Consider the following 16,571-nt stretch of genomic DNA (forward strand, 5'->3'; position numbering starts at 1 on the left):
TTGAAATTATTCTCTTCAGGTGCTTCGTTGATATCTTTATATTCTTTTTTGGTCATATTTTTCAACCTGTTCCGATTTTTCTGTTATCTATGACGTTTTTTGAACTATTACGTCACAGTATTTGCAGCGGAACTGCCAAATAAGGACATTGACTTCCGGCCCAACACAATCCGCCATTTTTATTTCTCGCTGCAATTTTGTAGTCCAAGCCGCTAAAGGATGCAGAAGTTACGAGAGGGTAAGTTAAAATGTTCGGTTGTTGGATGTAGTAACCCACACGCTTCATTACACCGTCTAATGTAGATGAACTGCCGCGCTTGTGATAGGGTGCATGTTTAACTGAAAGAACGAGCCGAGAGAGAGACCCGATCGCGCGCTCTCTCTCTCTCTTCGGAGCCAGGCGAAAGTGTAAACAAGACTTCACCGTCTCCAAACTAGACGCTGTCTTGCGCTCTCTCCCTCGCACATATTAATCAAAATAAATCGACACGGTGGTAAAAGGTCGGAAGACCAAAGTTTCATGTGTAAATACAGTAACACACCATTGAGATACATCCATATGAAGACGTTGTTCTACAGGTTCGTCGTCTTCATTTTCATCTCGCTCCGGCTCCGACTCTGGCTCGAACATGTAAGGCTGGCTGGACAAGTCTTCCGTTGTTGACATTTTGTTAATAACGTGTGAATAAAAAGTTTCTGTGCTGCTAGATAATCGTATCTCTGCTATCAAACTACAAAAATGGCCGAACGGGGTGGAGTTGAACCTCTGCAACCTGGAGTGGGGGCGGGGAATGAAGTGTCTCAATTGTATTTAAAGAGACCGCACCAAAACGAGTTGCTCTCAGACGCACATCAGAAAAGGGGTAGAAAAGGGGCCTGTGGAGCTATAATAATGAGGAATTCAGACCCAAGCATTGCAGTTCCGCTTTATATAGACTACAAATGTATGATTTATATGTAAAAAGGAACAATTTAAAAGCATGATATGTCTCCTTTAAAGCATTAAATATCCTGATACTAGTAAGACCCTGTGAAGGAACCTTACATGAACAAGTGTTAATGCAGGGAAAGATTTGATTTTATCTATTGAGAAGTGATTGGATTTTAAGTAGTTGCCATTACTGTACATATATACTACTGTTCAAAGGTTTAGGGTCAGTAAGATTTTTTTTGAAAGAATTAATACTTTCATTCAGCAAGGTTGCTTTTAATTGGTCAAAAGTGACAGTAAAGACATAATGTTACAAATGATTTCTATTTCAAATAGAAATAGTTTTTTTTGTTTTTTGTTTTACTTTCTATGCATTCAGTTTTTCTACAAAACTTTTAAGCAACACACATTTTTCAACATTTCTTAAGACACTAAAGACTTTAGTAATGATGCTGAAAATTCAGCTTTGCCGTCACAGGAATAATGTTATTTTAAATTGTATTAATATTTCACAATATTACTGTTTTACTGTATTTTTTATTTAAATAAATGCAGCCTTGGTGAATATAAGAAACCTCTTTCTAAAACACTAAAAAAAATCTTATCAACCTCAACCTTTGAACGGTAATGAACCTGCATTGGACAGGTGATTGGAGCAAAGGAGCTGAAGAGGAGGAGCAAGTTATTACCATTTTAGAAAGAGTTACAAAGACGAGCCGTAAAAGAAATTCACAGTAAGACCAGGAATGTCTGTTTAGTAAAAGGGCCTTGACTTTAGAAAAAGGTTGTTCGATTTTATGTATAGCATTGAGTTGGATTACACTTTTACTTCTTCAATTTTTTACCTGCACTTCACATTTTTATCTAATTCTAATCTTCAGTGCAGTGATCAGAGTCTGCTTTGTTTATTTGCCTGTCATTAAGTTTTGTAATGGTTTTGTGTTAAGGATTTTTTGTCTCCCTTTCATCAGGAATCTCTGTCAGAAGTGGAGGAGAAGTACAAGAAAGCCATGGTATCCAACGCTCAGCTGGACAACGAAAAGGGAAACCTCATTTACCAAGTGGACACACTCAAAGATGTTTTAGAGGAGATGGAAGAGCAAATGTCAGAGCTGCGCAGGGAAACAGAGGAGAAATCAAAGGTACTTAAACTAAATTGCTCATTTCTAGAAAATTGTTGCTTAATAAAACTGTTTTTTTTTTGTTGCTGTTTCTTTGCTAATTTTGCTCATAATACTTCTAATAATAATATAATGCTAATATACTATCAGTTTTTATTTGAGGGTTGATTAATATATCCCAAAAATATATATTAATTTAATCCTTTGGTCTCTTTTGTTAATTTTAACTTTTAACATTATAGTAATTTACCAAGAAAGTTTCCTGTATAGTTTACAGTGTCAAGGTGCGGTCATATTAGTGATATTAGCAGTGGTAAATTTGACCACAACTTTAGTTGAGAGAGATCTAAAAAATTTACATATCTACCTGATTACCTTAATATCCAAATCAATCAGTATCAAATTGAATCTAAAGCTTGTAAAAAAAAAAAAAATATATATATATATATATATATATTATAATATATAAATATAATATAATATAATAATAAAAATAAATATAAATATATATATATATATATATATACACACACACACACACACACACACACACACACACACACACACACACACACACACACACACACACACACACACATATATTATGTAAACACAGACTTTTATGTTAGATTTTACAGCTGTTGAACCCTAAACACAAGCAGATTATGTGTGAATGTATTTTCTTTTTTTTTCTTTTGATTGACAGGAGCTAGAGCGACAGAAGCACACATGTTCAGTCCTACAGCACAAACAAGAGGAGCTAAAGGAGGGCATTCGTCAGCGAGATGAGCTCATCGAGGTAGAGACCAGAACAGAAATGGTTTATCGACCATAAATTCAGTTGAAAACATAAAAAAAAAAAAAAAAAAAAGTCTGCATTAGACTAAGTGTTTCAAAGCTTTTGCAGGATAATCAAGTTGTAGATGATTTGTAATCTTTTTGAGGGAAAGTGTTGTTCTTTATGTTCTTCATAGATGAAATAGGAAGGTTTAGATTCTCTATATCATTCACTCTCCTCCATTAGGATCCTCCTGTTTTCTTCCTTCATATGTTCCGCCTCATTGCTGCTTTGTAGTGTCTGTTTTGAATCTGTCTTTCTTCTTCCTCTGCTTTATTAAACACAACTCCAGGAGAACCAGAAATTTCAGCAAAAACTAGATACCCTCACAAGAGAGGTGTTTGACCTGCAGGAAACTGTTAACTGGAAGGACAAAAAGATTGCGGTATGACGGTTTAGGAGATAGTGTTTGGATTGACTCTGAAAAGGCTGATCAAATTTTATATATACTGTATGTATGTATGTATGTATATACACACACACACATACAGTATATATAAAATATGATTTATGAACAGTGTATGCACGCTTAAGTTTACACAAATTGATTGGCAGTTTCAATAGTTGTAAATGCATGGTGCTGCCCTCTGCTGGTATCCCATGAGCCTCAGCTGTTTACACCAGAATTGTTGGGTACCACACAGTAGAGTTGAAAACTGTAAAAGGAACACAATGCATGAAAATTGATTACATCCAGACTTGCGTGTTTGAAGAAGGTTCATTTTACTTCTAATATACTCACTTCTGCATGAAATCCAAGAATTGCTGAAGATGATTGGAAGAAAAGCACAGGCAACACTATATAGATAGACTAATAACCTCACTTCTTCACTTCCTGTACTGTTCATCTGTCAGCATGGTCTATTTTCATCCTACCATCTGTGACTGAAGCTAGGGCTGGGCAATATATGAAACATTTGTGATGGGTTAATCAATGTCATATTTTTTTACATTTACATTAATTCAGTTAGCAGATGCTTTTATCCAAAGACAACAAGCGATTCATCTTAAGGAGGCAATTACACAAGAAGTGCCAGCAATACAAAGTTTCAAATAGGGATGCTCATAGTTAACTGAAAATAAGAATTTTTACCAATTAAGACTACAGTTTAACGGTTTAAAAAGTCATTTAAGATATTTTAAGACGTTTGCTGCATGGTTCAAAAATATGCTACACGTATAAAATTGCGTTTTTGAGAGAGAGAGAGAGAGTTCCTATTTTAGTTCCCCTCACTCCACAACAAATCCTTTAAAATGAATAGTATTCAGAACAGAACCAGGAAAAATATAAACATCAATCCAAAATGAATTCCTTTAAAGTAAAACTGAAACAGAATCATTATATTTTTATATATATATATACAGTATATATTATTTTTTAGCTATATCGCCCAGTCCTAACTGAAGGTGGTGTTCATTGCGTGTGTTTGCTGCTGTCTCTACTGTTTTCTTCACTCCTCTCTCTTTTCCTGCCCTGTGCGTGGCCAGGCGTTAGAGAGACAGAAAGAATACTTTGGTTGCATTAGGAATGAGAGAGATGAGCTCAGGGATGAGCTGGCTGACCTCAAGGGGAAAAGCCGAATGGAAGAGGTACGTCCTTTAAGTGGTCCTGCACCAGAAGCTTGACATCAGCACTGTATAACAACAATAAACAGATCATTTCAATGGAAAGCATTTGGCTTGTTGCGCTCGTCTCCTTTTATTTGGTTTGTATCTGTTTGATCTGCATTTCATAGGACACTTTTTTCTTTCTTTTTTTGCGTTAAAGTAGTCAAGTTTGAATTATTTTTAGCTATTTTATCTGTAATTTCTGGCCAGCTTGGATCTTTTTTTTCCCCCACTGAGCTTGTCACAGTACACTATGGGATTGCTTTCTTAGAATCTATTCTACATAAGGTATCCTATAAATAAACATAATTATGCAATAAGCGTACTGGCCAGTGTCCATTTAAAAATGGCTTTTATACATCATGCTCTTATACTGTCCACTCCTGCTCTCACAGAAACATGGGCTGGTCATCATACCCGAGGACATGCCCAACGGAGACGTCAGCCACGAGTCCCCTACCGCAGGCATCACCGTGGTAAAACAAGAAGTAGCGCAGGTGCTGGAGTCAGCAGGAGACGGGCCTTTGGGTGAGTCTCCAAATACACTTGTCAAGCTTATCTGTATTAGTGTAGAAGCAATGGCATGATAAAGCTTAATTCCTGTCTTCATACTCCAGATGTAAGACTACGAAAGCTTGCGGATGAAAAGGATGAACTTTTGTCCCAGGTATGATTGTACATGGAATGATTTCAGTGGGATTATTGGCATAGATGAGTTGAAGTAACACATCTGTGCTCTTTTAGATCAGAAAACTGAAGATGCAGCTGGAGGAAGAAAGGCAAAAACACTCAAAGATCGACAGTGTTTACACAGAAGGAGAGCGAGGAATGGAGAACGGCACTGACCTGCATTTCATCGAGATGCAGAGTACGACATCTGACACGCTACACACACACAAACACACACTGAAGTCTGAATTAACACCTTCGCATGTACCTTTACATGCTTTAACACAGTTTGTTCCTTGTAGGGGATGCCAATAGACAGATAAGTGAATACAAATTCAAGCTCTCAAAGGCTGAACAGGAAATGGCCACGATGGAACAAAATGTGAGTTTGTAATCAGAACCAAATAATTTTCAAAAATGTATTAATCAGTAAAATTATTTTAATCATATGACAAATATTGTCACTTTTAGATTTTTTACTTGTTAAAATTAAAAAATAATTGAATATTAGTATAACTTGTAATTTTCTGTATGTCTTGCAGGTAAACAGACTTGAAGGACAGGTGTCCAGATATAAAAATTCAGCAGATAATGCAGAAAAGATAGAAGATGAACTGAAAGCAGAGAAAAGAAAACTTCAGAGGGAGGTATGAACCCATCTGCTGTTCAAACATCTCCGCTACTGATATAGACACACATGACACATTCAGGGTTGTAACCTGGGGAAAAAAATGTTCCTGACATGCAAATGCCAAATCCAAGCGTAGAGAAAAGCAAACTGTTTGTCATATTAGCAGTCACAGTCATGAGTTAACCTCACGCATCTCTTTTCCTTTTGTAGCTGCGCACTGCCCTGGATAAGATCGAAGAAATGGAAATGACCAACAACCATCTTGTAAAGCGGCTGGAGAAGATGAAAGCAAACAGAAATGCTCTTCTATCCCAGCAGTGAAGAGAGACTCTCCGACACCGTTCAGTTGGACACCAAAAAAAAAAAAGAAATCTGCAGGCCCCCTTTACCTTGTTTCCTTGCCTCTCGTGGTAAAATACAGATTTACACCTTACTACGGCAACACGGTCAGGGAGGGAACATCTAAACCTTTGTGCTTTCTTCTCTGAACCCGAGAATATTGTTGGTTTTGTTGTTTTTAAAGGCTTGATGAGGTTTCATTGCTCGGACTGGGTGCTTTTTTTCCCCCCTCCTCTTATCTAAGTTGAACGACGAGTATAAAAGCGCTTTTTAAACTGTAAATCGACACGACCGCAGGGCCCTCGACGTCCATGTAAATGCTTACACAGCAATGTGCCTTCACAGGGGGGGGGCGAGGGTTATATGCATTATAACACTATACAAGAAAACGTATTTCTACCGGTACAGAAAACTTTTAATGTGTTTAATAAAGGGTACAGCCATGAGTTGAACGGTATAGAAAATCAATCATGTCTGCTATGGTTTCAATTAAGTGTTTTTGTTTTTCAATTATTTAAAATATTTCTTGAAAATAAATGTGTAAATGAATGCAGTATGAATGGGTGGGTGATTCATGAATTGTGATCGTTTGCAGGGCACATTGACTTTTGTTAGGTTTTTTGACGTGCTTTGTCACAATGGACTACATCAGTTTTACACTAAATGCAACGATTTTAACTCCCAGATAGAGACTGAAGATTCTACCGTGACATTGTGAGATTTCAGATTCATGTACCAATGCCGCTCAATGCCTTTCACCACGCTGTTGTATTCAAGTTTGGTGCAACTTTTTAATCACACTAGAAACAAATTGTCTGACACTTCACAAGCACAGCGATTTTGACTAAAGCAACTGCCAAGTATACTGTAAATAAACTACACGATTTACAAACCGACCTCTCTTTCAGTAATTATTTTTAATAATGAGACTTTTTAAAGGTGGCATTTTTACACCTCGGAATTGCAGTATGTTTGAAATGGCCTAACTTTTGAGCATTTGTCTCAATCAATGGCCACATGTGTTTAAAAACACAACATGCAATGATAAACATTTCATAGTACTTTATATGACCTCATATTTTAGGTAGGGTAGGCAATTTTCAGAGGCTAGCAATAGCAAGCTAGCTTTCGAAGCATAAGATCCCGTCCCGTCCTCCCTTCAGAGCGTCTCCAAAGCCACGCCTCCTTCAAAACACATGAACGCGTGCAGCAGGGAGAAAAGAAAAGCATCACGAGAGACGGCGTTAAACTACCTCATGTCTCAAAGCACATTATGTTAAGAATAATAATGAACATAAACAAAGAGCACTGACCTATGGAAGCTTGTTTCCGCCACTGAATAATAAATAAATAATAATAATTGCGACTTTTTATCTCGCAATTGTTATTATTTTTCAGAATTGCGTGTTATAAAGTCAGAATTCTGACTTTTTTTCTCACAATTGCGACTTTATATCACGCAATTCTGACTTTATAACACATTGCGAGTTTATATCTCGCAATTCTGACTTTATATCTCACAATTCTGAGAAAAGATGTCAGAATTGCGTGTTATAAAGTCAGAATTCTGACTTTTTTTCTCGCAATTACGACTTTATATCACGCAATTCTGACTTTATAACATAATTGCGAGTTTATATCTTGCAATTCTGACATCTTTTCTTAGAATTGTGAGATATAAAGTCAGAATTGTGAGATATAAAGTCCAATTCTAAGGGGGAAAAAATACCTTTTTTTTTTTTAACCTCAGAATAGATTATCTCACAATTCTGACTTTATATAATGCAATTCTGACTTTTTATCTCCCAATTGCGACTTTATATCTCCCAATTGCGACTTTATTTCTCAGAATTGCGACTTTATTTCTCGCAATTGCGACTTTATATCTCGCAATTGCGACTTTATTTCTCGCAATTCTGACTTTATTTCTCGCAATTCTGACTTTATTTCTCGCAATTCTGACTTTATTTCTCGCAATTCTGACTTCATTTCTCGCAATTCTGACTTCATATCTCGCAATTCTGACTTTATTTCTCGCAATTCTGACTTTATTTCTCGCAATTCTGACTTCATTTCTCGCAATTCTGACTTCATATCTCGCAATTCTGACTGAAGAAAAAAAGTCACAATTGTGAGATAAAAAGTCGCAATTATTATTATTTATTTATTTTTCAGTGGCGGAAACAAGCTTCCATACTGACCTGTACCACCCGACTGCTGCAGAATCATTTCGCTGATAGTGTCACGAACCGCTCCGAGTATAACGTCACGGGATTCCATCTCTTACAAATGATGGCATGAACGCAGCATAAGCTCGTTTCTTTGGATCAGGAGGAAGTGTAAAAGGTGGCTGCTGTTTCGGTGCTCGGTGACTGAGGTCCGTCTCTAACTCTTAGTATGAAACGTGCTGATGTCTGCGCGAGCAGGTGGAGATATGGAAATGCATACGTTCACAGGCAGGTAGGACATTGTGTATCATTTCATCGGACCGAATTCAATGATTGGACGGAAATGTTATGGTCCTAAGCCTTCCACAGATGATATACACACACACACACACATTTAGACCACTTAACTTAGTGATTGTTGTCAGGATGTGAAGAGACTTTCAACCAGCATAACAAAAAATGTTTCTGTAACAAATCACCTATCCTGCCTTTAATTTTTGCCATTCAATTTGGTGCCGTTAATGATGCAAAAACTACATACTTCTCCTTTGAACATGATTTTGTAAATTGTTGTTGATATCCGTTTCATATTTTTTGCTTTATTATTCCAAGTAGCTTTGGATAAAAGAATCTGCCAAATGCATAAATGTGTAATGTGACTTGAAAGAGAAGTGCATTATGGAATAAGACTGTTTTACACTTTCAAAGACAGTTCAGTCAGTTCACAATAATAAAAAAACGTTGTTTAATATTTCAAAATACAATCTTTTTTTTTTTTTATTCATCTGCAGTACAAATGTCTATAAATCCTTGTTTTAATGTTAGCCGGTCATCTGGAATAATGTGACAGACGATGTGTATCGTGGTCTTAGCCATTTTGGGATTGTCAGCTGACCAACAAAGCGCAGCAAAAAGCAGTCATTTCTGAAAAGTGCTGAACTTCAGCATCTCTCAAACACTTTGTAGAGTTCAGGCAGGCTGGCGATCTGGAGAACGCTGCCATCTTCACTGAAGTGTTTCGGGGGACTGAAGAGAGATCGGAGAGCTTTGAAAAGCACATGCTCCACCTTCCACTGCCAGCTCATCTCTGCATCCTACAAACAATAAACATCAAGCCTTACACATTCGGGATTCAGTCAACTCTTCAATTAATCAAAAATCATTGACATAAACCACAAAAAAACAATGCATGAAGTTCAGAATAGCATGTTATTACAATTTGTTGTTACCATCATTTGTGTGTGTAACGTGAGCATTACCTGTGGCTCTTCTGCATCCGACTCCAGTGTGTAGCGTTTCCTTATGGAATAGAAGTGACTGCATTCTATGCTGAAGTCACGGAAACAATCCTTCTCTCGATCCCAGTTCACCTGCATCATCCATCAGTTATTTAGTTGCATCTGTTTTTTTATTGTAATGTCTATTTTATGCACAACCCCCAATAAACTACAGTTCCATGAAATGCCGACCTCAGTGGCTAAACGCAGGATGAACATCGGGAGTCCCTCCATGGCAGGAGTGTAATTATCAAGCAGCATTGGCAGACCAGTCAGGTTCCCTTCCTGTAAAGAAATGCAAGAGCTCCTAACAGTTATGAAGCACCATAATGTTGATTGCGATTAGTTTCTTGTCATTATATTGCTGTTGCCGGCCTTTTGTGAAAGCAATAAGCCACTAGAGTCTGCGTTACAGTACGGCAGTCGTATATAGGAAAGCACCATACGCGAGGTTAAATAAACTCAGTCTCTTGAGCTTCATTTATATAAGAATTTGATTATACGTGTAGAATGTGTCACTCACTCCATCTATTTCCAGGGAAAAGTACTCTTCCAGCATTTCGGTTTTCTGCTTAAGGAAATCCACAATATACTGGGCCAGTCCTTCTTTTGATCCGTCCTCATCCGTCCATCCGCTCTCCTCTGAATCCAGAGCCAACATGGCCAAATCATAGAGCGGAACTGGATTCTGAAGAAACAACTTTAGTTTTAATCTGTCAAATGCAACCATTAGTAAACAGACATTTTTTAAATAAAAATGAATAAAAAAAATTGTTATTACTTTAAATAGCATGTATAACAAAAAATAAAATGAATGCAATAACACACCGACAATCGAAGGACTCCAAAGTTACCAAAATCGTAGATCAAAATTTGATAAAACAGCTTCTGACTGCAGAAAACGAGAGAGAAATGTGTGTTTGTCAACAAATATATAACATTACTGAAAAAGAATGGAAAATGCATAAATAAAATTAGCATTATTTATGAAAGTAGAGTCATGAATGAACTTATGTCAGTCATTGATCTGTTTGTAACCTGAGTTTGGTTGTATTGAGCAGGTAGAGTTTCGTCTGGTGCTGCACTAGAGTCCACTGAGGACTGACTGAACCCACAAACGAGTGTTTCTGAAGCAGCTCCTGTAAACCTGTGGAGGACAAAATCAATTTACAACCATCTGCTTATCGTCTATAGCATAAAAAATGCCGATATAACAAACCAATGGTTTATTAATTAACTGCATGAAGGTACAGATCTCGTCTGTTGCATAATCTAATATTCCTGGTGTTTGCGTTTTAATGTTAATCAAACAACAAAGGACAAAAAAAAAAAGAAATAGCTCACTAGTCTTGTATTAAATAACTTTTGTAACTTTCATAAGGATTAATATGTATTTAATTTATACAGTGAAATGGAAGTTGGGACCGGACACATTGAATGGCTTTTCCATTGTTAAAATAGTCAAGGGAGATTTTAATTCACTAACACTAAAACACGTCTGTTCTATTTCCTAAAGCGGATATAGTTTGACCTTTGTGAGTTTGTTGCTCAATATCCTCCCGAAGCTCCTTAATGCTGGTCAGTTTAATGACGCGTCTCCTGGGAAGAGAGGCGGCCGTCAAATCTTCCTTCACCTCCTCAACATGAGGCCTTTTCCTGAAAGAATATGAAACAGACGACGGGATGACCCTCTGATGGCCACGACTGCCTTCTACTATAACTAGTAAAACTCTCAGAAACAGCCTGTTTTCTGCACTTCACCTCAGTGGTGCTTCATCAGGAGGAGGCTGAAAGTCTGTCTGTAGCTCTTCTGAGGCGCACGGCTCCAGATCCTCAACGGCATTCAGAAGATCGGAGTCGTCTGGCTCGGCAGCGGGGGGGCTGGAGGCTTTATCTGGCCTGCACTGAGAGCCAGATGGCTGGAGGAACGCATCAAGCTTCTGGGATTTGCAGTCGGTGCGGACCATCTGATGGGCGTACACACGCTCCTGGGAGTCTGCTGAAGAAGAGGCTTTGGCCACGCTGGCGGACGACGAGAGTCCTGGAAGCAGAGTCTAAAAAAGGATCATGCAAATCCGTCAAGTGTTGTTCAAATCAGACAATATAAAAAACGTACTCCTGTAATTGAAGGTTCACCTGTGTGAAGTATGTGCGTGAGGAGTTGGAGCCAAGCAGTTTACTCTCGATGTGTTTCTGAATGCTCTCGGTGATGCTGTCCTCGTGTAGGAAGTGCACCTCGTGCTTGGTGGGGTGAACGTTCACGTCAATGTTCTGAGGAGCAATCTCTAAACTTCACAATGAACAATTGTCAAGTATTAGTAAAACATTTCCAGATTTGTCTACAGTGTCACATGATCCTTCAGAAATCATTCGGATATGCTGATTTGCTGCTCAATTTCTTATTATCAATCTTAATATTTTTGTGGAAACAATTTTTTCAGGAATATTTAATGAATAGAAAGTTTAGAAGAACAGCATTTATTTTAAATTGAATTTTTTGTAACATTATACATGTTTTTCTGTCATTTTTTATCAATTTAATCTATCTTTGCTAAATAAAAGTAAAATTAATTTGAATACTGTCATCAAGTGATATGATTTACCTGAGATAAAGAAAAGGATGAGTGTTTTTGGGAAGATAAGCAGTGTATACAGTCTCAATAGCTTTCTTCAAGGCACTAGACTCCACCAAGCGATCTAGAAGACAACACAGTCAGAATTATGAAGGTCTTGTATTCAAACGATATCACATATTGCATTTAAAAACTGACATAGAAACAAACTCAAAAAGACATACGGTTGATAAAAAGGATAAGGATGCATTTCTTGACAGAGTAGTTGGCATTGGAGATGTAGCCCTTCATTTTAAAAGCGAGTTTCTGATCCTCACACTCAACTTCAATCAGCTCCCTGAAACACACACATAAATGCTTTACTCCATGATTTACCATCAGGTTAATGTATCCTTTGGTTTTAAATGAGATTCAAATGTGTATAATCCAGGAAAATGGTCACATAAAAGTACCTGCTAACAGCTACACCAAACACCACACGGATGTTGTCCAGCACAGAGGCATTCAGTAGGGTCTTCACATCTGCAACCATCTCGCCTTGCTGGATAGAGGGAAACAATTTACTTTCTGAATGTGTCCTCTCAGTGTTATTCTAGTATCATTAATATACTTTTATAGTATATATTAATTATTTGTGTCCATTTTCAGTCAAAGTTTTAGTTTTTGTCATTTTTATTGGTGTTTTCAAGTGACATTTTTATTTTACTTTTAGTCATTTTAGTTCTTAGTGTGTTAGTACAAGTTGAATTAAACAAAAGTTAGAAAAGTTGTAGTTTGCCTATAATTGATTTGATTTCAGTTAATGTTTATTTCAATTAAAGTAAATGTATACAGTACCAGTCAAAAGTTTGGAAACACTACTATTTTTAATGCTTTTGAAAGAAGTCTCTTATGCTCATCAAGCCTGCAGTTAAAAAAAATAAAAAATAAATAAAAAACAGTAATATTACGAAATATTATTACAATTTAAAATAATGGTTCTCTTTTTTAATATACTTTAAAATGTAATTTATTTTTGTGATGCAAAGCTGAATTTTCATCAGCAAGTACTCCAGTCTTTGGTGTCTTATGATCCTTCAGAAATCATTCTAATATGATGATTTGATACTCAGTTATTATCAATGATGGAAACAGTTGTGCTGTTTAATATATTTTTTTGGAATTCTTTTTTCAGGATTCATTGATGAGTAAAACGTTAACAGCATTTATTCATAAAAACAGCATTTATTCAAAATAAAAACATTTCTAACAATATAAATCGTTACCATCACCTTTTATCAATTTAACGCATTCTTGTTGAATTAAAGTACTAATTTCTTAAAAAAAAAAAGTTATTGTTCCCAAACTTTTGAACGGTAGTGTATATTGTTACAAAAGATTTCTATTCTAAATAAATACAGTTCTTTTTAACTTTTTATTCATCAAATAATCCTGAAAAAAGTATCTCAGGTTATAAAAAAATATTAAGCAGCACAACTGTTTCCAACATTGATCATAAATCAGCATATTAGAATGATTTCTGAAGGATCATAAGACACCAAAGACTTGAGTACTTGCTGATGAAAATTCAGCTTTGCATCACAAAAATAAATTACATTTTAAAGTATATTAAAAAAGAGAACCATTATTTTAAATTGTAATAATATTTCATAATATTACTGTTTGTTTTTTTTTTGTTTTTTTTTTTAACTGCAGGCTTGATGAGCATAAGAGACTTCTTTCAAAAGCATTAAAAATAGTAATGTTTCCAAACTTTTGACTGGTACTGTATATAAAACAACACAATGAGAAATGAGCATTTCACCTTCTTGACGGCAAAACTTTTCCCAGAGTTGTGAATGGCGTATCTGCATGACAGGAAACACATACAGGTTGGCATGGACGGTTATTCAGGATCTCGCAGAAGAACAAAAACCTTCTAGATCTGATGAACACACCTGCTCACAACCTCAATGATTCTAGAGTATTCCTCACTGGGGCTCTTCAGGGCTTTCCGTCGGGTGGACACATTATAGAACAGATCCTCCACCTAGAGGGAAAAAAAAAAAATGGAGGAAATGATTACTTGTGGAATTGTGGGAATAAAAGAAAAGTGTAAAAAAGTACTTGCTGTCCGGTAAACCTACAGAAATCAGCGTCCCCTGGTTTCCAGCGCAGGGTTTGGGTGGAGATTTCAGCTTCCCATCACAGTAATTAGCCCTGTAAACAAAACCAGAGTACCACTTTATGAAAGAAAGGAAAACATTAATAATAAAATAACTGAGCTGCAGTGTATTTACACTACATTCTGTGTGTCTGGTAAAATTATAAAGGCTTCGTCCGAAATCGCATTCTCTCTTGAGTAGGTACTTATTTTGAATAAGTAAATACTTCACGACCGATAACAAAGTATGTTCTATATAGTATGAATTTAATCTGGACGTTCTACCTCTGCCATGTTGTCATTATCATGTGACCTGTCAGCGTCAGTTACATCGCTTCACTGCCATTCATAAATCCTCTCCTGTGGCCTCATGGGACAGTAAAGTGTCCATCGTTTGCACACTCCAGCATCTTGCTCAGAGAAGTAGGTCATCCAGGCCTGCTGTTTTATGAGCACTGTGATTTCGGACGTACTTCTTTTGTCAGTATATATACTATATAGTAGGGAAGTATGAGATTTCGGATGCAGCCATAATTGTACAATAATATATATAATATAATATATAGACCTTATGTAGCCCCGCCCCTTTTCAGCGCTGCGCTCATTGTGTTCTGTCTTCCGGTTTGCATTTCCACAGCATGAAGGTAAGATCTTACGGATTTATGAATGAACCGCTCGTTTTTAAAATCTTCCCGGTCTACTGGCATTCATTATGACATCCGCTTCAAACATTACAATGCTCATGATAACTTTCATTAACTCTACATAAAGTATATCCACTTAGACTGATTACTTTTCGACAGCACTGCCATAGAAATATACAAAGCTACCGCAAAAACGGAAATTTCTCGGACGCATAAGGTCTATAAAATAAAAAAAATTACCTGTAGGCACATTTGGCATCAGCTGTTTTTGTGGTGATTGTGACATGTGCTACATGACTTATACTGGCAAGAGCCTATAAAAAAAAGAGAGTTGATTTAGCCAAGTTGATCAGTAAACAACACAGCGATCAGCTGAAGCGAGGAACACTGTACCTCCCCTCTGAATCCATATGTTGCAATTGATGCCAAGTCCTCAAAAGACTGAAGCTTGCTGGTCGTAAAACGCTCACAAACTATTTCCATATCATCTTTCTGTGAAGCATAAAAATGCATCAAGCTCCAAACAAGAAATTTCCCATTTCACAAATGTCTATCGATGTGTGCGGTGTAAAAATAAGCGGCTTACCCTGATGCCACTGCCATTGTCCTGAATGAGGATGAGCTTCAGTCCACCTTCTTTCACTGTTATCTGGATATTTGTGGCCTTTGCATCCAAACTGAGGAGTCGAAACAAATATTAGTGTCTCATATTGTGTCACATGAGGTTGACATATTAGGGTCATTTAGCCACACAGGTGCCATTTGTGTCCCTGAATAGATTTTGATAAACATGAGAATTTATTAGTGATATATAAAGTGTCACCGGTTGTTAGTCATCAGTCCTTCCAGATAATAATGTATAACAAGTTGACACCAGTCATAAATAATCAATACATTTTAATCAAGCATTTGAGACTACTTTTGTTTTTAGTCAGTAACGTTACTTATTATATTAAAGATAAACCTTAGTGACACCAGTTAGTAGACATAAATTGTTAAAATGTCATTAGGTAGAAGTTATTATAGTGATCGATAAATGTGTCACCAGTTCTCCATCATCTCTTTGATGGCATTGGCAGGCCGCTGGATGATCTCTCCTGCTGCGATGCGGTTCACTACAGTCTCGTCGAGTCTGCGGATTACTCCCGCCATGATGAACTCGCACTCATTTACTAAATTAGAAACAAACACAAACACAGTCACATGAACTGTCACTCATTCACTACGTAAAATATAAGCTAATTCAGAGGCACGTGAATGTTTGTTTACGTCGCACACGCACGAGACCCGCGGAACTTCAGGCGCGAATGACGAGCGCCCGCCTCCCGAGTGTTGTGATTGGCTGGTGGAAGAACTATATCCGCCAACGTCATGCCTAAAGATTTTTTTTTATTACATTTTTATATTGACCTTTCAAGATGACAGAATTCAACAGCAAGTTCTTGACACATTTCACACATTTTCACATTTTGTAAGTATAAATTGAAACGCAACAATAATTTAAATAAAAAGATACAAAAACGTAAAATGAAAGGGCATCACAGACGAAAAATTCATTTAGCAGAGATACAGTTCTATGGGCTTTTCGATTTTTGAAAAACTAGAGATTCTAAATCAACTTTAAAGGCT

The 16,571-nt window shown here is 36.8% G+C and overlaps 2 protein-coding genes across 13 annotated transcripts in view; one reads left to right on the forward strand and one right to left on the reverse strand.

Annotated features, from left to right (window-relative positions):
* lrrfip2 (leucine rich repeat (in FLII) interacting protein 2) overlaps positions 1–7,033 on the forward strand; it is a 30,118-nt gene extending 23,085 nt beyond the window's left edge. For 8 of the 11 annotated variants that reach the window (XM_084391520.1, XM_084391518.1, XM_084391519.1 and 5 more), the window contains 8 exons: positions 1,903–2,073; positions 2,759–2,851; positions 4,894–5,026; positions 5,116–5,165; positions 5,243–5,366; positions 5,470–5,549; positions 5,710–5,814; positions 6,009–7,033. In XM_084391520.1, the coding sequence (XP_084247646.1) occupies positions 1,903–2,073; positions 2,759–2,851; positions 4,894–5,026; positions 5,116–5,165; positions 5,243–5,366; positions 5,470–5,549; positions 5,710–5,814; positions 6,009–6,119 (867 nt within the window). In that variant the 3' untranslated portion in view covers positions 6,120–7,033. Of the gene's footprint in view, positions 1–1,902; positions 2,074–2,758; positions 2,852–3,182; positions 3,276–4,378; positions 4,481–4,893; positions 5,027–5,115; positions 5,166–5,242; positions 5,367–5,469; positions 5,550–5,709; positions 5,815–6,008 lie in introns of all 11 variants that reach the window. The other 3 variants (XM_084391511.1, XM_084391514.1, XM_084391515.1) reach the window with 1 other exon arrangement.
* Positions 7,034–9,028: 1,995 nt separating this feature from the next.
* Positions 9,029–16,317, reverse strand: mlh1 (mutL homolog 1, colon cancer, nonpolyposis type 2 (E. coli)). 2 transcript variants are annotated; one of them, XM_084391523.1, is made up of 20 exons: positions 16,212–16,317; positions 15,988–16,114; positions 15,529–15,619; positions 15,336–15,434; positions 15,183–15,256; positions 14,282–14,354; positions 14,093–14,184; positions 13,960–14,002; positions 12,608–12,696; positions 12,380–12,492; positions 12,186–12,279; positions 11,719–11,872; positions 11,344–11,636; positions 11,114–11,238; positions 10,621–10,729; positions 10,411–10,474; positions 10,106–10,270; positions 9,775–9,867; positions 9,565–9,675; positions 9,029–9,399 (listed from the first exon to the last, which is right to left on the reverse strand). In XM_084391523.1, exons 2-20 carry the CDS (start codon positions 16,092–16,094, stop codon positions 9,247–9,249), a joined length of 2,142 nt encoding a protein of 713 aa, XP_084247649.1. In that variant the 5' UTR covers positions 16,095–16,114; positions 16,212–16,317; the 3' UTR covers positions 9,029–9,246. The 2 variants fall into 2 exon arrangements, with proteins under 2 accessions (XP_084247649.1, XP_084247650.1); XM_084391524.1 differs by having other exon boundaries at positions 16,225–16,267.
* Between the last annotated feature and the right edge of the window lie 254 nt (positions 16,318–16,571).

The sequence above is a fragment of the Rutilus rutilus genome (assembly GCF_951802725.1).
Source record: "Rutilus rutilus genome assembly, chromosome: 20".
Taxonomy (NCBI): Eukaryota; Metazoa; Chordata; class Actinopteri; order Cypriniformes; family Leuciscidae; genus Rutilus; species Rutilus rutilus.